Source organism: Stegostoma tigrinum, chromosome 9 (assembly GCF_030684315.1).
Source record: "Stegostoma tigrinum isolate sSteTig4 chromosome 9, sSteTig4.hap1, whole genome shotgun sequence".
Taxonomy (NCBI): Eukaryota; Metazoa; Chordata; class Chondrichthyes; order Orectolobiformes; family Stegostomatidae; genus Stegostoma; species Stegostoma tigrinum.
In genome coordinates this window covers 39,535,607-39,557,149 of record NC_081362.1, presented here as the reverse complement: position 1 = coordinate 39,557,149, position 21,543 = coordinate 39,535,607, and the positions used below count along the sequence as shown (strand labels likewise).

General features: G+C 41.1%; 1 protein-coding gene across 1 annotated transcript in view; it reads left to right on the top strand.

Moving 5' to 3' along the window:
* Positions 1 to 21,543, top strand: part of si:zfos-1056e6.1 (uncharacterized protein LOC107988029 homolog) — a 130,814-nt gene that overhangs the window by 27,123 nt on the left and 82,148 nt on the right. The window contains exons 3-4 of the mRNA XM_048535618.2: positions 9,290 to 9,357; positions 16,686 to 16,733. Of these exons, the coding sequence (XP_048391575.1) occupies positions 9,290 to 9,357; positions 16,686 to 16,733 (116 nt within the window). The remainder of the gene's footprint in view (positions 1 to 9,289; positions 9,358 to 16,685; positions 16,734 to 21,543) is intronic.

Here is a 21,543-nt window from a genome sequence, read left to right as displayed (position 1 = left end):
GCCACCATACTCTGCTCTGCCCCCTGATTCTTGAATTTTTGGTCTATTATTTGTGTCTTCCACCATGAAGACTGACGCAACGTAATTATTCAGTTCCTCAGCCATTTCCTTGTTCCCCACTACTATCTCTCCAGCATCATTTCCAGTCCACTTCTGCCTCTCTTTGGCCCTTTATATATTTAAAGAAGCTCTTACAGTCTTCATTTACATTACTGGCTAGCTTACCCTTATATTTAATCTTCTCCCTCCTTATTTCTTTTTTTGTTCCTCTCTGTTGGTCTTTGTAAGCTTCCCAATCCTCTGGTTTCCCTCTGCTCTTCACCACATTAAATACTGTCTGCTTTGCTTTTATGCTATCCCTGACTTCCTTAGTTAGCCATGTTTGCCTCAATCCCGCTGACCATGCCTCTTTTTGCTAGGGATGAATTTTTGCTGTGTCTCCAGAATTACTCCCAGAAACTGCTGCCATTGCTGTTCTACTGTCTTTCCTGCTGGGCTCCTCTTGCAGTCAATTCTGCCCAGCTTTTCCCTCAAACCTCTGCTGTGGCCTTTATTCAGCTGCAATACTGTTATGATCAGTGTTTCATAGGGGATCTTTTACTCTGACACAATTTATTAAACCTGCCTCAAATCACCAGATCCAAAGTAATCTGCTCCCTGGCTGGACCTAGGAAATCATCCCAAACCTATGAATTCTTCCTCATGGCTACCTCTGTCATTATGACTATTGATTGAATTTAAGATTCCCTGCTCTTCACACTTCCAGTTATTTTTGAGAAGAGAGCAAAGACGACACTGGAGATGTAAAAATAATTAAGATCTGACTTTTATTTTGAAAACTAGAAATATTCACTAATCAGACTCACCAATCAGCTTTTATCTCTGCACTTGAGTCATGCTGCAAATCATGACAATACCTCACCACTGGCCTCACTGCAGGTCGGCCTCTCAAATTTTTAAATTCTCTCCCTCTCACCTTTTGCTCTGGAAAGCTTACATCCGGTAGTTAAAGCAGCTATGTTCCCCTTATTGAGTTCACACTTTGAACCAAAGTTCAAACAAAGCAGTCAATATACTCACTTGGCCTTTGTCTAAGTCTGCTGCAGTCCTGTATTAACCATGCTCCTTATGCGAATTAATACATTTGGTGTCCACAAACCATTGTCGTAAATGCTCATTGGATTCACTGATGAAAATTTGCTGCCCTTACTTGGTCTGGCCTATAGGTGACTCCAGAATCACAGCAATGTTATTGACTCTTAAATGACTGCAAGAGATGGCCTGGCAAGCTGATAAGTTGTATCAAACTGCTCCCAGTTTTAAAAGAAGTAATGATACCGGACAGACCATGGGCACCAACAAACCGACATGCTGGAGACAACAGGAACAAAAACAAAGTTGCTGGAAAAGGTCAGCAGGTCTGGCAGCATCTGTGAAGAAAAAACAGAGTTAATGTTTTGAGTCCGATGAACCTTCCTCAGAACTTCCAGCAACTTCGTTTTTGTTCCTGATTTACAGCATCTGCTGTTCTTTTGGTTGTTAACAACACATACAGCTTTTTCAATCCTGTAAAATCCTTCTTCTTAAAATCTGTGCCAAAATTGAAAGAGCTGACACACATATAACTCAAGAAACAACCCAGTATAGTCACACTCATGGAATTGTACATTAATGACATTATCTCAGACATCACCATTACCATCCCTGGATATGTTCTGCTCTACCAGCAAAACAGACTTACCAGAGGGCACTGTAAGGCCATGAAAGGATTGTCCTAACGCTACCGCAGCTTGTGCGGTTGTCTCCAGACTCTACAAAGTTGCATCAAGTCAAACATTAGCAAGGAAATCTCCTACTTATTACGATCTATGACCCCACATTTCTTGTGGAAGTATGAGTTCTTTGCCACCTGGAGGAAGCATTGAGGCTGGCAAAGATAGGAGTGGGAAGGAATTAATTTCAATAATTATTGCCAACAGTGGTTTGGTAACACCCTACTAAATGAATTGACCAAGTCCTAAAGGACAAGGACATGGCTGCCTGCAGCAGCTGGTGAAGGCACCAACAAAAGAGAATAATATACTTGACTTCGCCCTTAACAATGTACCTGCAACAGGTCTATTCACCATGGACAGTACTGGTAGGAGTGACCACCCCACTGTGCTTGTAGAGACGAAGTCCTGCTTTTGCATTGAGGATATGAATGGAATAGATTTCAACCATATTCATCAACTCAAGAACATTCATCAATGAGATGCTGCTGGGCCTGAACAGCATCATAATTGTATTCAAGCACAATCTGTAAACTAATGGCTTGGTAAATTCCCCAGTCACCTAGCAAACCAGGAGTCAATCCTCGTTTAATGAAGAATGCAGGAGATGTGCCATGAGCAGCACCAGGCATACCAAAAAATGATATGCCAGCCTGGTCAAGCCACAACACTGAACTACTTGCATTTTCAACAAGCACAAGCAGCAACTGACAGATAGAGCTAAACAATTGAATAACCAATGGATCAGATGTAAGCTTTGTAGCCTTACAACATCCATTTGTGAATGTTGGCAGTAAATGAAACAGTCATTGGAAGACAAGGAGGCTCCACAGATATTTCCGTTTTCAACAATGGGGGAAGCACTGCACATCAGTGCAGAAACCAAGGGTGAAATATTTGCAAATGTCTCCAGCCATAAGTACCAAGCTGATGATCCAAGTCAGCATCATGCTGTGTTCTCCAATTTCACAGATGCTAGCCTTCAACCAATTTGATTCACACCAGATGAGGGTAAGATTGAGAACAAGACTCCTTCATGGTAACCTCAGCCAGTGTAGGAATTGAACCCATACTGTTTGCATCACTCTGCATTACAAACCAGCCATCCAGCCAACTGAATTATTTGACAGCCTTGGGGTGGCCTAAAGCAGTGTTTCAAGAAGGCAACTCACAACTCATTACTGAATTCTCTTAAAATCACTTTTTGGATGTGACAAAAATTGAACACATTACTTGAAACTATCAATTTTCTCACCACCACAATGCTGGTTTATTTGACTAAACTGCGGTAATGCTCTTCTTTAGCTTCTGGTACTTTCTGTTCACTTGGTCAAAATTGCTTAAATAGATTTTAAAGTTTATTTTTAATAGAAGTGTATATCTGCGTGTGGACAATGTAAATAAGTTGCACTGTATTAGTTATACAGTGATTATAGGCCATGTTTCATCTTTTGTAACCTTCAGGAATTATGATAAAATGTAGATTGATATGATTTACAATATGGGGATGAATGTTTATCCTGCATGCAAGCTAACAGTAGTTGCAATTTCTCTTGGGCCACATTTCCTTCCTCCAGCTAGCCAATCTAATGGTGGGTGTTGAATATTGACATAACTACTGTGCCATGAATTCCAAAGCCTCACAGGTCCCACTCAGATCCACCCTTGCACGCTATCCCTGTAATCCTCATCTAGCTAGTGCATCCCTGGACATTATGGACAATTTAGCGTGGCCAACCCACCTAACCTGCACATCTTTGGATTGTGGGAGGAAACTAGAGCAACCAGAGGAAACCCACACAGTTGCAGGGAGAACGTGCAAACCCCACACAGACTGTCATCCGAGGCTGAAATTGCACCTGGGCCCCTGGCACTGTGAGGCAGCAGTGCTGACCATTGAGACACCATGCGGTCTTGGTGGCATTTCATTTTCTCATTGCGTTTTTTAATTTTTAAGATACATTTATGTTTTTTATTACACCCTTCATACTATAAACCAATCCCTCCTACTAACTCTGTTCATCCAGCTCTCCACCTTGTTATCTCACTTTCAAAATGTAAGCCTCTCTATTAGTATCTTCGTACAATCTTCATTGGTCAACTGAAATAAAATCCTATTTTTTCAATCTTGTTTCATATTACTATTTCAATACCAAGCCAGCAGCGTAATGTGTTTTTTAGCATTTTGAAAGATTGATTGTCTTCCTGTAAAATAAAGGCAGAAACAGCACACATTACTCCAAGTGTACATTATTAAGGGTCAGTCCTAAGCTGTGAAAGCCTTTCCATCACACTTTTTCCCTGTGTTGCCTCCTTTAGCATTATCCTTAAACATACTCCCTCAATAAAGCTGTTTGTCTGGGAGATTGGCAGTAGCACAATACAGAGAGGGCCTCGGACAGGCATCAACATCAGGGCCCAAAAACTAAGGCCCAGGGTTGTTGGGGACCCAGTGTGCTCAGGTTGAGGGTGGGGCCACAGTGTTGGATTGGGAGCGTGAGGTTCCTGTTCTTGAATCAGAGGCTGCACCACTGTTTTTTGATAAGGAGCAGGTTGCTGTGCATGGGCCATGATTGAGACAGGGGCTGTGATACTTGGTTTGGGGTTGGGCTACTTTGCTCAGGTCAGCGGCTTGGAGTAGGCTATGGATTTGGAGCAGCATTGAGGCCCATGATTTGTTTCTGGCCCTGGACTCAGAAGTAATTTCTTTGTGGCTAGAATAGCTGAAACAATGAGTTCTGCCAGGGTTGTCCTGTTTATGGATTTTGAGTAGAAGGTAGAAATGGGCTGAGTAGGGGTAGGCTGCAATAATTTGGGAGACTATGATGGAAAATCTCCAGAGAGGATGAGGTTTTCTTCCTCTCTTATCTTCTTAATTTATTTCTTCCAATCTTGAATCCATTTTTTCTTCCCTTTGCCAACAACATTCATGATTCTTCAGACATCTAGGGACATTTCAACAACTTCCAGTTTCCTGGTCTTCACTGCCTCCACTTCACCATGAGATGTCCAATCTCTGTACACCTTGAATCCCCACCAGGGTACTCTGAGATTGCTCCACTTCTTACTTAGGAACAGGAATAGGCCTTTCAGCACCACCCCGATCCTGCTCTGCGTTTTAGTGAGATCATGGCTGATCTGTGGCCTAACTCCTTGTGGCTGCCTTGGGCCCATATCCCTTGATACTCATGCATAATAAAGCTTAGGTTTAACAATTGAATTAGCATTGACTACCATTTGAGAAAGAGAGTTTTAAAACTTCCACTACTCTTTGCACGTAAATGTGCTTTCTAATATCTTTCCTGAATGGCCTGACCCTAATTCTTAGCTATGCCCCTGGTTCAAGAATCTTCAATCAGTGGAAATAGTTCATTTACCCCATGTTTCCCCAGTTATATCCCGAAGACCTTGATTAGATCACCCCTTCTAAATGCTAGACAATAAAGGCCTAATTTGTCTAATCTTTCCTTGTAATTTAACCCCTAAAGTCTACGTATCATCTTTGTAAACCTATGTTGACCTCTCTTGGTACATTTGCCTTTATTGGGCAATGCATTGAGAATGGGAGATAATGTTGTGGCTGTACAGGACATGGATTCAGCCAAATTTGGAGTATTGCATGCAGTTCTGGTCTCCCTCCTGTAATAAGGATTTTGTGAAACTGGAAAGTGTTCAGAAAAGATTTACGAGGATGTTGCCGGGGTTGGAGGGTTTGAACTATGGGGAGAAGCTGATTACGCTGGGGCTCCTTTCCCTGGAGTGTTGAAGGCTGAGGGGCGACCGTACAGAGGTTTATGAAATCATGAGGGGCGTGGATAAGGTATATAGACAAGCCTTATCCTGGGGCAGGTGGGGGGCGTGGGGGGGGGGGGTTGGTTGTGGGGGTGGTGATTGCAGAATGCAAGCCCAAACTAGAGGGTATAGGTTTAAGGTGAGAGGAGCAACAAATAAAAGGGACATAAGGGGCTACATTTCCACGCAGAGGATGGTGCGTGTTTGGAATGAGCTGCCAGAGGGACTGGTAGAGGTTGGTATGATTACAAAATTTAAAAGGATGGCTATATGAATAAGTACGGCTTAGAAGGATATGGGCCAAATATTGGCAAATGGGACTAGATTTATATGGGATACGTGGTCGGCATGGACAAGTTGGACTGAAGGGTCTATTTCTGTGCTGTATATCTCTATGATTGTATGACTGAAGCACTCTTTCTTAAGGTGTGATGCATTTTAAACCCCGATTAAACCGTGCACCTGAAACCACAAATTACATTGGACAATCGCTGAATTTAACTTTGTACCTTCCGAAAAATACCACAATTTATTCTTTTTCAGCCTGAAATGAAAATCCTCACAACTGCCTATGTTAAAATCCATCTGCCACAACTTTGCCCATTCACTTAATCTGTCAGAGTATCCCGTACCCTCTTGGAGGCTCCTTGATCCTTGCACCAGAAGCTTGATCAATTCCCAAACACCATGACCACCCTCCTCTTCCTGGCTGACTTTGTTTTCTCACAAAATAATTTTTCCTTTGAATTGTCTCACTTTCCTAGTATTACTGATCATGTTTGTAACTGGAACAGTTAATCAATTTTCTTTTCAACTTCGAGAATTCTCTCACCTTCACTTGTCCATTTCTTACTCTTCTTTGGTAGAGGAACAGGGGGCTGGAAGAACTTAGCAAGCCAGGCAGCATCTGTAGGCCTTCCTCACACAGGGCTGGATCTATGTGTGACCCATTTCTTGCTCTTCATCCCTTGCCCCTTCCCAGAACCACAACATGGTTTCTTTTGCCCTCACTTTCTGCTCCAAAACTTCTGTATTTGAAAGATCATCTTCAGGCATTTTCACCTCCCCCAATGTGATACAAACACCAAATACTTCTTCCCTCACCTCCTTGTCAACATTCTGAAGGCATCTTTCTTTTGTAGCACTCTTCCCCATTTCTCCATCACCGTCAAGACTTCCCATGTTATTGCATTTGTCATTTTACCTCCTCTGGCCTCACTGTCCAATGCTCCACATGTTCCTCCCAGGTAAAGTAATGATTTATATGTACTTCTTTCAGTTTTTTTTCTGCTGTATTTGCTGCTCACAATTTGATCTCCTCAACATTTGGGATAATAACAGCAGGTTGGGTGACAGCTTCATGGAATACCCACAACCAGTCTGCAAGTGTGACCTAACCTTCTGGTCCATTTCCATTTCAATCTTGTCCTCATGTTAGCATTTCTGTTCTGGATTTTACTGTTTGCAGCAAAACCGAATGCAAGCTGGAGAAACAAAACCTCATTTTCTGTTTTTGCACTTCTACAGTCCAGTGGACACGTCTGGATGTAGTTGATATGGAGAAAGCAGAATCAAATTTATTAGTAATTATGAAGCTAGTATACTGCCAAGGGTGTTTACCGTAAGACTGGGGGGTGTGGGTGGGTGTCTGGGGTGGGAATCAAATGGAAATGCTGTGTCAATTCATAGATTTCTTATTGATTGCAGCCAGGTGATACCTGAACAGAACATCCTCTAGAAAAGTATCGAAACACCAACAACAATCTTTGGGTTTCCATGTTATATATATTATGAAATATATATATATTATAATGATAATTATAATATATAATGAAAAAGGCCATTCAGCCTTTTGAGCCTGTTTCACCTTTCATTATGATCATGGCTGATGATCCAACTCAATAGCTATTTCTAACTCCTTCTTGAAATCATACAATGTTTTGGTCTTCATGACTTTCCATAGGTTCACAAGTTTCTGGGTGAAGAAATTTCTCATCATCTGTGCCCTAAATTGTTTACCCATATCTTCAGACTGTGACCCTAACCCTCTCTCGTATGTTAGTCCTGCCATCCCAGGAATCAATTTGGTAAATCTTTGCTTCACTCCCTGTATAACAAAAACATCCTTCCTCAGATAAGGAGACCAAAACTGCAAGCAATATTCCATACATGTCTCACCAAAAGTCCTGTATAATCATAGCAAGACATCTGCCTCTGTACAGGAATCCACGTGCCATGAAGGTCAACATACTCTTTGTCTTCTTTATTGCTTGGTGCACCTGCACCTTCACTGACTGGTTTATGAGGACACCCAGCTGTCCTTGTGCATTCCGTTCTCTCAATTTATAGCTATTCAGATAATAATCTGCCTACCTGTCTCTGGTCATCTTGCTATAGAAAGAATGTTATTGAACTGGAAAGCATGCAAAAAATATTCACAATTTGTTACTGAGACTGGAAGGTTTGAGTTATAAGGCGAGGCTGGATAGGCTGGGACTTTTTTTCCCTGCAGTGTAGCAGGCTGAGGCATGACCTTATAGAGGTTCATAAAATCATGAGGGGCATGGATAAGGTGAACAGCCAAGGTCTTTTCCCCAGGGTAGGAAGTCCAAAACTACAGGGCGTAGGTTTAAGGTAAGAGGGGAAAGATTTAAAAGGGACTCGTGTGGCAACTTTTCCACATAGAGGGTGATGCTTATACGGAGCAAGTTGCAAGAGGAAATGGTAGAGGCAGGTACAATTACAACACTTAAAAGACATTTGGACAGGTACGTGGATAGGAAATGTTTAGAGGGCTATGGATCAAATGAGGAAAATGGGACTAGTTCAGTTTAGGAAACCTGGTTGGCATGGACGACTTCGGCTAAAGGGTCTGTTTCTGTGCCGTATGACTCTATGACTCTTCTACCAAAGAGGATAACCTTATCTTTACCCACACATATAGGATCAAAAGGTTGCTGTCAGCTTCAAGGGAGTAATGCTGCAGAACACTGCCAGTTTGTTGTAATTACCATTGTAAGTTTCAAACCAGTGATTTTGTCATCAATCAAAATAATTATGTTTGGTTAGAGTCCAAGGGGTGAAAATGGTTTTGGCCTCTGACACAACACGACAATATCAGATTGGCTGCCAGTTAATGCAGCTCCTTATATTTAGTTTCACTGCGTATGGCAAGCAACTGATTCAACATTCAATCGCCCAAAATGAATTTCTATCCTTAAATGTTCTGCACTAAAATGAATTTGCAACCAATTTAGAGTGCATGGAATTGGCATAAATAAAATCAGTATTTTCTAAATGAGTTACCTTGGTCTTCAAAGCTGATGTGCTATTAGTCTACCATTAGTCTACTCACTGTGATCCTAGAAATATCAAAGAATTGATAAAGAGAAAGTCACTTTATACCTTGAACATTTGAGTGCATTTCTCTGAAGTCAAATTACCATCTACTTATAATATTCTGCAGTTTGGTTATTTGTTACAGATTTGTATTCAATGTACTTTCAATTAGTTTTGACAATGAATAGAACCTATGTAAGCGTGACAACAGTAGTTAGGCACTTAATACCTTCAAATTTATTAGAATTTATATTTGTATTAGTATCGAATATAATTGCATTGATACACTATACTTAAAAATGTAGATAACGTTTAAAAGATTTATATCAATTGAATTGTGTATGAACTAAATTTCTGTAAATCAGCCGATTTTTTTTATTTTAAAGATGATGAAGTCACTATTGTCAAAGATGTTGGCATTCTACGAGGATTAGACAATGCTTCTGCTAAACAGGTATTAGTAATATTTACGTACATGTAAATTTTGCCACTTGGAATATGCAGATTGCATATATTTTTCATGTTAACCAATGGTCCTGTGATCCATGTTACCTCTTTAAAAAATACATATTTTGATCACAAATGCATTGCGACAGATGGGTACATTATAATGTATACTTGTAAAGATTTCCTTTGCACACTGTGAACTAAGTCAGAAGTCACATGTCATCAGGCTATAATCCAACAGGTTTATTTGAAATCATTATCTTTAGGAGCGTAGCCCTTTCATCAGGTGAAGTGAAAGAGAAGCACACAGAACACAAAATTTTTGGGCAGAGGAAGCAAGGGCAGAGAGACGAAAAGATCATACATATGGTGTGAGTGGCGTATTGAATAACAAGTTTCTGCAGATGATCAAAAGTGTTAGATAGTGTGAGTAAAATGTCAACAGCTAAATAGCAAGCAAAGGGATGACCTATAATCTGATTAGATGAGGCAGAGAGATAATTGCAAAACATTAAAAATAATATGTAATATGTTTAGGGACCCATCTATTACAGACAAGCCCTGCGCATACACATGATCTGCTCAGATAAGGAGGAACGGATTTGACACCTAAAGATTTTGAAGCACATCCTCATGAAAACGGGATACAATGCTCAACTCATGGATAGCCAGTTCCAGTGTGCCACAGTGAAAAACCGCAATGATCTCCTCAGAAGACAGACACAATATCCAACCAATAGAGTATGCTTTGTCGTCCAGTATTTTCCCGAAGTGGAGAGACCTCTGCCATGTTTTTCGCAGCCTTCAACATGTCATGGATGACAATGAATATCTTGCCAAGATCATTGTATACCTCCACTTTGCACCTTCAAATAACTGCCAAACTTTAAACAGACCATCGCACACAGCAAACTACCCAACCTTCTAGATAACATCGACTGCAACAGCACACAACCCTGCCATGGCAACCTCTGCAAGACATGTCAGATCATCGATATGAATACTGCCATCACATTTGGGAACACTACCCACCATGTACACAGCAGCTAGTCATGTGACTCAACCAATGTTGTCTACCTCATATGCTGCAGGCAAGGATACCCCGAGACATGGTCAACTGGTGAGGCCATGTTGCTGCTATGACAATGGGCGAATGGTCACCACACAGCAATTGCCAGACAAGACTCTTCCCTCCCTGTCAGGGAACACTTCAGCGGTTAAGGACATACAGCTTCTGATCTTCAGGTAATTGTCCTCTAAAGCAGCCTTGGAGATACATAATGATGCAGAGTCACTGAGCAGAAACTCATGCTCAACTCTGTCAGAAACTCTGTACCTATGAAGATAGCCTCAAAAGTGATCTTGGGTCCATGTTGCATTATATGTGACCCCATCACACTATTCTGAACCTGTAAAATCTTCCTTACTGTCCTGTTTTGACACTATCACCTTGATAAATTGATATGATCTCTCTATCTTAGTTAGTCTGTACAGTTTTGAATTACTTATTACTTTGTTTAGACCCTCAGCACACGACTCATATACATCACATGTTATTCCTGTCATTTGATTTGTCTCCAGCACCACCTTATTTTTAATTTTTATAATTATTTCTCTGCCTTGTTTACTTGGATTATCGATCATCCTTTCGCTTGTAATTCAGCTGTTGACACTTTACTCACACCATCTGATACTTTTGATCAGCTATAGGAACTTACTATTTGACACTCCACTCACACCATTTGTATAACCTTCTGATCCCTCTGTCTTTGATCTCTCTGCAAATAAATTTTTAGTTCTGTGTGCTTCTCTTTTACTGCGCCTGATGAAGGGGTTATGCTCCGAAAGCTTGTGATTTCAAATAAACCTGTTGGAGTATAACCTGGTGTTGTGTGACTTCTGACTTTGTCCACCCCAGTCCAACACTGGCATCTCCCCATCATTGCACTTCGTGAGTTCTTTGTCTCAATTTGGGAAACAGACGGATAAACATATTAGGAGCTGGTAGAGGCTATTTGATGCCTCAAATCTGCTTCACCATTTGATGGATCATGACTGACCTGATTGTGGCCTCAACTGCACTTTCCTGGCCATCCCCAACTCTTGTTGAGTACCTTGTTTCTCAAAAACATATCTAAATCTGCCTTAAGAACATAAAGTGACTGTTCCTGCACTATCTCCAAGGAAGTGAATTCCACAAATGCATGATGCTCCGAGGAAAGAATTCTGCTCAACTCTGTCTTAAAAAGGAGACCCCTTATTTTTTAATGGTGTTCCATAGTTTTAGTCGCTGCCGTAGGAGGGAACCATAATTTCCACACCTACTCTGTTAAGTCCGCTCAAGATCCTATATGCTTCAATATGATCCATTCTTCATAGACCCATAGACTCATTATTCCAAACTCAGATAGAGACAAGCAACCTGTCCCCTCTTTCCTGGGAATCTGTACCATGAACTGGGTGGCATAGTGGCACAGTGTTTAGAACTGCTGCCTCACAGCCCCAGGGACCTGGGCTTGATTCCATCCTCGGGTGACTGTCAGTGTGGAGTTTGCACATTCTCCCCGTGTCTGTGTGGGTTTCCTCTGGGTGCCTCCCACAGTCCAGAGATGTGCAGGTTAGGTTGATTGGCCATGCTAAATTGCCTGTAGAATTCAAGGATGTTCAAGTGGTTTACAGGTGGATGGGTTTAGGCCCAGAGTCAGTGTGGACTTGTTGGGCTGAATGGCCTGTTTCCACACTGTGGGGATTCTATTCTGTTCCATGAACCTTTGCTGCCCTACTTTAGTGCAGCTAGGTTCCTTCTTAGATAAGGTGACCAAAGCTATATGCAGCGTTCCGGATGTGGTCTCATCTCCAATGCCCTAAAAAAAGTACAAACCATTCCCTACTTTATATTCCACTCCCTTGCTATAAATAACGATATCCTATTTGCCCAGCACCATACACCAGGTTAGCCACATCTCTCTATATTGCAGAGTTCAGCCAATCAGGTTGCCTTCTGTAGAGCTCCATCACTGGCCAGCTGCTGAGAAATGTAGGCTTGGGGCCCACAGATGGTGCCTTATTAGGTTTCCTGTGCTTATGGGAAACCATAGCTCTCGTAAACAGGTATCTTTCTTGTCCTTTCAGCCAGGGATTATTTTTAGCTGAACTAAAAAATAACAAAGTTATAGAGAACGGAATTATTAAATAATAAATATTGTTATTTATGTTGAATAAACAGAGGTCTGGAAATTCTAGTCTATTTTTGGCATTGCATTTGTGTAAAATTGTGGTATGTACTTTTTCTGGGAAAGAAAATTTGAAAAGCCGCTGTTTACACAAATATTCAACCCCAAAATCAGTTGTTCCTGCTTCATATGTCCAATTATATTTGGACCCACTCCATAATGCACCCAGAGTCTCTGATCACTAAATATAAATGGTACTTCACCCTCAACATGCCATGAAGGACTTTTAAGGTCAGTTGGTCTTTTTTCTGCTCAATCCTGTGCAGCTAGGTCTGGAAGTCTCTCTTACAAAAACTGTGTTCTTTGTTTTATTTCTTGTGTGCCTGAAACTCTTTGCTTTGCCGGTGTCAAGCTAAAGGTTGTTAGCCTCTTTGGGATACGGCCTATCCTAAAACAGAATTCACCTAAAGTTTCTAAAGACCCAAGAGAACCATTTTAGCCACTCATAGCTCATTTCATTTCTCTCAAGCAGCTCTTCTCAAGTGTCTCAAGAACTTGGATGATTGTCTTTTGTGCTAAGTATAAGAGTCACAGTGATTGGAAGTAATTGTAGAAAGAGAAGATTGATTTCGTTTGCCTTCTTGTATTCTGAAAGCACCTTAATCTTAGAATTATGAATTTAGTTTTGTAACTGCCTTGAAATTTTGGGAGTTAAATGATGGCAGCGTCAATGGAGACTGGTCTAATGAGAAAGTTTGGCAGAATTCTGGAAGTGAGAGACTTTGTGCGGCTTGTAAGTTCAATTGGAAAAGAATAAATGGGTGGATTGTGCTTTTGATGAGTAAGTTGCTAGGTATTGAAAGTTCTAGATTATCAGCTCTGATCTCTTTGCTAAGATGGCAGGCTGTCTTGTTGTACTTCTCTCTCTCCTGCATTTTTGCATTCTATAAAAATATCGATGTGAGATCTAAGTAAGGAATACTTTCAGGAAGCTGACTTCTTCAGTGTCATCATCATCTTTCCATTCTTCCTAACATCAAAATGAAGATATTTACATTGTGAAATGCTTGTATGGAGTTCACAGTAGTAGTTTGTGTAGAGCTGAGTATTTGGATAAACAAAAGTTCAAACTGAACTGGAGTTTAGCAAATTGATTGCCACACAGCCAAAGAACGTTCAAACTTCATTACTAGTGCACAAAATAGCCTCCTCATTGGGTTATATTAGCTCTTCTGGAAATGAAGTGGAAACGGACAGATGGACTAACTATGTATTATTTCTTAATCAACCTTTCGAGACACACCCCTATTACAGTGAGACTTGAACCTGGGCCTCCCTTGGGTTAATTTCAAATTCTGTGCAGTTTCTTCAGCTGCAAGTATTTATTCAATTACCTTTTGATACAGTAGTAGCGACCCTACCTTTGAACCAGAAGGCCAGGATTCAAATGCCACCTGCTCGACAGGTGTCTAAGAACATTTCTGAATGGTTTGATTAGAATGTGACTAGGGCTCTTGCAACTCAGTGGCAGTATCCCTACCTTTGAGCCATGAGGCCTAGGTTCAGGTCCAACCTACTCCAGAAGTGTGTAAGAACATCTGAGAAGGTTGATTAGAATATAGCGTGAAGACTACAACTAGATGCTCTGGTGGTGCAAAGGTAGTGTCCCTATCTCTAGACAGGATTTCTTCGTTCAAATTTGACCTACTTTAGAAGTGTATAATAATATCTCTGAACAGGTTGATTATAAATTGTCTTGAAGAGTATGACTGAATCTGTGTTCACTAGCCAGAAAAGACTTGCCTTCTAAATATTATCCACTCACTATAGATTTTGAGCTGTGGCGCCGAGCAACAGACCCCACATCATTCTGGATTCTATAGGTATTCTGATAAAGGTGACCACTATTTCGATATTGGAGAAGGTGGACTCCAGGCTTTGCACAGCAACCTATACCTAGTCGGTGATAGACTATGTGTTCAGGCTTTCTGGCTGGTCTTTTAGTGCATCAGGAATTGTCTGAGTTTACCCTTTAAGCCTTCTTCTACAGCCTTGTTCATCCACGTCTTCATCTGACTACTCTGCAGAATAATTAATGTCTGATCTGACCCTTTGGCAAGCAAATTGTAGCTACATAAGTCCTTAGATAATACTCTGGGTATGTTCTACGAGCAGTTCTGTGTGCCAGTCCTCAAGAAGGATGTATTAGCCTTGGAGGAAGTGGAACATAAGTTTACTAGAATTACCCTGGATTCTAAATATTAAATTATGAGACTTGATTATCAAATTAGGGTGTATGCCCTGGAATTTAGTAAGGTAAGGAGTAATTTAGTCAGTTTTTAATAGAGGAAATAAACAGATAAGCTAACAGGAAGCTATTGCTATTGTTTAGAAATTGTAGGCTGAGAGGGCAAAGTGAAAAATTAGAGGTGGTTCTTTTGGAGTAAAATCAGGAACTTATACTTCACAGACAGTAGATTTTATGGTGGTCTGCTGTAATACTTCCTAAGCAAGCATGACTGTTATTGTACACATGCTGTGCATGTGTACCCACTTTGCAGATAGCCCTTGTTGCCTGACAGCCATCCTTTGATTATCATATCAGAGCTGGCACTGTGAATTATCACAGGACTAACAAATCATGAACGTGCATGGTAGAAGTTTGAGGGTACATGACCTCGGTGTGAACTTTCACCATAGCGTCTGCTTCTGGTGAAAATTGTTTGTGTTGCGGTAGAAACTGAGACGTTGTGCAGCAGATATTGCAACATGGTTGTGTACTCAAGTGTGAATTAGACACTACTTAAATGCTGTAAAGGATGGTCTCCAGCATCAGAGCTCTGTATAAGTTGGTCCAAAATTCTTTCTTGCTCCTTGACATTGACCACAACATTTCTGTCATGTGTTCCAAAGAACCGAACATTTCATTCTGAATACCAATCCTACCGCAGGCTGTCTCAAGAAGAACTTCATCTTAGTTCTTTGCAGCAGCTTTCATTTACAACCTTTCCATCTGGTGAGCTGACAGCTGTGCTATCCTTGCCTCCTACTATCACTGCAGGTTGCTCCTGCCTTATCCTCACCTGCAGATGCCATATCAATGGCTTTCCTCTAGCTAACATGCAGTCAGTACATGGAGGCTGCAATGGGTCAGGTGCTGTGTTTTTATCACCTTTCTCTTCTTGCTGTTTTGCAATTGCCAGATGAGGTTGCATTTGTTGGGCGTCTGAAAAGAGAAAGCTAAAATGGCAAGGTTGTGGTGCAATGAGTGTGCAAACACAAAAGATGCATATTTACGCCTTTTGTAGCTTGTAAAAACCAGAAGAGGGTTTGCTAATTAGGTATGTTAATATTGCCATCTTTCTGATGGTTTCAACATTTCTGCTGGGTCAGAATGTGCAGATATGTCCCCTGCCCCACTCAACTCCAGCCCCAGCTCCTGCTGCTTCTATTTATGAGTCACTTTGTCCTTCATAAAGTGTAGGAAATGTGTCAGTGAATGTCATGCAAACTGTCCAGCTGATGTGGCTGTCATGATTCAATAGCTGGCAGAATTGAAGCAGTGAGATGTGGGTGTGAGAGGGTGCTAAATCATGTGAGTTTCAAATATGGGTCCTGATTTAACCAGATTGATCATAGGGAGTAGAAATAATGGGAACTGCAGATGCTGGAGAATCCAAGATAACAAAGTATGAAGCTGGATGAACACAGCAGGCCAAGCAGCATCTCAGGAGCACAAAAGCTGACGTTTCGAGCCGAGACCCTTCATCCCTCTCTGATGAAGGGTCTAGGCCCGAAACGTCAGCTTTTGTTGTCCTGAGATGCTGCTTGGCCTGCTGTGTTCATCCAGCTTCACACTTTGTGATCATAGGGAATGATGAGGCTGTTTGAATTGAGCAATATGTAAGGTCACAGGAGAAGTTCACAGAATGTAGATATATTCACTAACTTTATTTATGTGGGATCATTACACCTCTTACAGCTCAACATCTATGTCTTTGGGGCTTGGCTCCTGACATTGACTTTCACAGCTACCCGATCCCACATCTCACATCCTAAACATATTTAGTTCTTGATGTATTTTAGAAAGTGCTGTCATGGACTTTCTCATTTATTTAATGCTGAAGTAACCAACCTAAACTTCTTGTGTTTTAAATAACAGGTTCTCTTTAACTCCTTTGGACTGACAGATATCACGCTTGTTTTGAAGGTAATGCTGATCTTTAAATACATTTTTTTGAAAAATATCTCATTTATGGCATGAATGGCCATTGAAACATCTGATTCTAAGCTTGAATGTGCAATATTCCCCTTAGTTATCTGTGTGACAAAAATAAGAATTTTTAGACAACAAGGTGTAGAGCTGAATGAACACAGCAGGCTAAGTAGCATCCGAGGAGCAGGAAAGCTGACGTTTCAGGTCTAGACCCTCGTACAAGGTTTAGATAACAGGCTAAAATGTATTATTTTATGCAGTACAAAAGATCTGCAAGAAACTGCAGCAGTGGTACACATTAGTAACAATGTCTTCTCTGGAGACTGTGTGACTCAATTCAGCAACCAGCAGACAACAATGTAATTTCCTATTGTTTCCATGTTCTACTTTCTCAACCCTATTCCTGTAAAACCATTAACCGGCCAAACTGGCTCTCATGCAACTTATATTGTAAACACTTCATAAAAACAGGAGCGTGGGAGGTTGAGTGGTGACCTGTTGAAGCTTATAAAATTATGAGGGGCATTGATAAACTGAGTGATGCGTTCTTTTCCTTAGGTTGGGGGTGTGCAAAAGTAGGGGGCATATTTTTAAGGTGAGAGGAGAGAGATTTAAAAAGGACGTGAGAGGCAGCTTTCTATACATAAGAGGTTGATTATTATTTGGAACAAATTGCCAGAGAAAGTGGTGGATGCTGGTACAGTTGCGATGTTTAAAAGATATTTGGAAAAGTTCATGAATAGGAAAAGTTTGGAGGGATATGGGCCAAATGCAGCCAGGTGGGACTGAATTAGTTTGGGAACATGGTGTGGACTAGTTGAACCGAAGGGTTTGTTTCCATGCTGTACTTCTGAGGAAAGGTTGAGAGAGCTAGCGCTTTCCTCTGTAGAATGATGAAGGATAAGAGGTGACTTGATAGAAGTGTCCAGAATGATCGGAGGTTTAGGTAGACTGGACAGCCAGAGACGTTTTCCTAGGGTGGAGGTAGCTTTTATGAGGGGGCATAGTTTTAAAGTGAAAGGAGGTCAATATTGGGGAGACGTCAGAGGTAGGTTCTTTACTCAGACAGTAATAGGGGTGTGGAATGCAATGCCGGAGAGATTAGTGGAGTCAGCCTCATTAGGGGCATTTAAGCGGCTATTAGATAGACACATATGTGATAGTATAAGGTAGGGGTGGAGGTTAGATAGACCTTAGGTTTAGGGTAAAAGTTCGGCACAACATCTTGGGCCGAAGGGCCTGTACTGTGCTGTACAGTTCTATGTTCTATGTTCTATATACCGTCAACAATTTCATGGTCAATAAAAAAAATCTGGAATTCAGAGTCTAATGATAACCATGAAACCATTTGCAATTGTCAGGCCAAAACACATCTGGCTCACTAATGATCTTTAGGGAAGGACACTACCATCGTTATCTGGTCTGACCGACATGTTACTCCAGATCCACAGCATTTTAGTTGACTCTTAACTTTAGGCCATAACTGTCTTCTTAGGGATGGACAATAAATGCAGGGCTGGACTGCAACATCCACATCCCGTTTATGAATATTTAAAAAATCTCAACTGGAAAACCTAATTAGTTGAATATATGTAATAGCAAATAAAGAAAGCAGGCCATTGCAGCCGTAACATATTGGGGCCAGTGGACACCTGTGTGATCCACAGCAACTGCATCTGCAGTCAGTGTCTTCACGCAAGGAACTTTGGTTCAGAGTTCATGAGCTTTAGATATCGTGAAGCAAGGAGAGGGAGAGTGGATTTAGTAAGACATTCTTTTCTTAACTGGACACTGTTCTAAGAGGCAGTAATATCCTTTAAGCTAGATACAGGATTTGGTCCATTGTTATGTGTGTAAGTCAGATGTGGGGATCTAGAAAGTAGCCCAGAAGAAGCCTCAGCCCTTACTTTTATCCATGACGTTCAATGGACCTTGTAGGATAAGATCAGGAACTGCAAAGAGAACAGACAAACTAATCACAGTACCAAAGTGCAAGAAGCCATTCAAGTGGCAGGAATGAAATGGGATGCATTTGTAGTCTAGGACTGTATAGGCGAGAGATATGGTTCTCTGCACCTGAGAGCATGGGTCTCGAAAGCTGTTATGGATGTTTGGTGCGAAGAGTAAGGTGCTAGCGTTAAGGACATCTCCTGAGGGCTGGAGACGAACTTAGAGTGGGAGGAGAAGGATCCAGTTGTTCTGATCCACATGGATACAAGTCACAAAGTGAAACTACGAAAATGTTTCTGCTGTAGGTGTATGAGCTATTGTGCTAAATTATAAAGAACGACCTCAAAGGTTACAATCTCCAGTTTATTACCTGAGCCACATGCAAACTGGCATTGGTTACATAAATCAGAGCTTTGACACATTATCTTGATTGAGTTTTTTGAAGAAATGTCAAAGATGATTGATGAAGGCAGAGCTGTGAACGTTGTCTATACGGATTTTAACAAAGTATTTGCCAAGGTTGGACGTGGTAGACTGGTTAGCATGGTTAGAACAGATAGTCTCCAGGAAAAGCTAGCCAACTGGATTCAAAATTGGCTCAAAGGAGGAGACAGAGGGTACTGGTGGAGGGTAGTTTATTGGACTGGAGACCTGTGACCAGTGGTGTGCTGTATGGATCAGTGCTGTGTCTACTTTCTTTTGCCATTTATATAAATGATTTGGATGTGAGTATAGGAGGAATGGTTAGCAAATTTGCAGATGACATCAAAAACGGTAGTGTAGTGAACAGTGAAGAAGGTTATCTTAGAGTAAAACCGGACCTTGATCAGATGGGCCGATGGGCTGGGAGTGGCAGACGGAGTTTAATTTAGGTAAATGTGAGGTGTTGCATTTTGGTAAGGCAAGTCGGGGAGGACTTATACACATCATGGTAAGTTCCTGGGGAGTGTTGCCAAACAGAGAGACCTTGGGGTTCAAGTAAATAGTTCTTTTAAGGTGGAGTGACTGATAGACAGTGTGGTGAAAAGGTTTTTGTTACTTTACTGGTCAGAGCATTGAGTATAGGAGTTGGGATGCCACATTGTGGCTGTACAAGATATTTGGTTAGGCCCCTTATGAAATATTTCAGCCAAATCTGATCTTCCTGCTAGAGGAAAGATGTTGTTAAATTTAAAAGGGTGCACAAAATATTTACAAGAATGTTGCTGGATTTAGAGGGTTTGAGCTTTAGGGAGAGGCTATCTTCCCTGGAGCATAGGAGGATGAGGGTCAACCTTATAGCAGTTTATAAAATCAGGAGGGCATGGAAAGGGTAAATAGTCAATGTCTTTTCCCCAGGGTGGGGGAGTCCCAAACTAGAGGCCATAGGTTTAAGGTAAGAGGGGAACGATTTAAAAGGGACCGAAGGGGCAACTTTTTCATGCAGAGGGTGGTGCGTGTATGGAATTGGCTGCCAAAAGAAGTGGAGGAGGTTGGTACCATTACAGCATTTAAAAGACAAATGGAAGGGTTTGTGAATAGGGAGAGTTTAGAGGAATACGGGCCAAATGTTATGAGATGGGACTAGATTAATTTAGGATAAATGGTCGGCATGGACATGCTCGACTGAAGGGTCTGTTTCCATGCTGTATATCTCTATGACTCCATGAATACATGACCCAGATGGAGTAATCATTCATACTGAAGTTGAAGATATTCGTTTTGAGGTCTAAAAGATGAATCAGACAATTATAAAGTTGACACAGTGTGGAGCTGGAAGAACACAGCAGGCTAGGCAGCATCAGAGGGGCAGGAAAGCTGATGTTTCGGGTCAGGACCCTTCTTCAGACTGTGTTATCTCTGACTCCAGCATTGGCAGTTCTTACTATCTCTGAGTCAGACAATTGTGTTTCATTAACACGTTTTGCTGTTTTATTCTTCAGTGGGATAATTGTTGCAGGTTTTGACTTATGGCACCAGTACTGGGAAAAATAAGAGCTTTACCTTTGGGATGACATTCAGCTGAAACATGTTGGGGCAGTGTCTTGGCAAATGGTATTGTTTGCGAGAGAGAAAGGACAAGGCAATAGTGCAGGATGAGTGATAATTAGAGTTTGACAGGAAGAGCAGGGAGTACAAATATAAAAATGTTTTACATCTGTTTTCACAGTAAAGGATACAATACAATAAGTGTCCTAAGAATAGAAGAAAAGCAAGGGTCAAATGAAAGGAAGAAACTTAGAACAATAATGATTTCTCGAGAAAAGTTACTTGGAAAAGTTATGAATAGAGTTATAGAAGTTTCAGTTTTGACTTCTTATCATTTTCTCTGACACCAACTAGTCACTATTGTCTATTCTGTCTATTACCCTCTTTGTCACTCTAAATATTTCAGGTTAGTTCGTTTTTGAAGAAATAGGAATGGTGGAAAAGGAGGATGGGGCAAAAAGAGAACGGTTCTTAGGTTTGAAAATTAGAAGGTGGAAACAATATGATTGGGGTGAAGCGGAGGTCTACCTAGTCAAGTTTAACGATGAGTCTCCCAGAATGAGGGGGTGTGTGTGTGTCTTGCCATGACAATGGATCTCCCAGCAGAAGTGGCAACATGCAGCAGCAGTACAGGAATAGCAATTCCTCATTTACCTGTATGAGATAAAGCACTCACCAAATGTTGGATGTTAAAAAAAATGCAATATCTGAATTCCCACTTTAACAAATGCAATGTGATACATAATGCAGTGATGGCAGATGGTGCCAGATCAGATGGAACAATGACCTGAGAATTGAAGGTTTTAGAAATGTCCTGCTTAAGCCATTCCTGTACATTGTGTAAATACTTAATCAAGCTTGTTATTGTTTGGATTTGGACTATTTG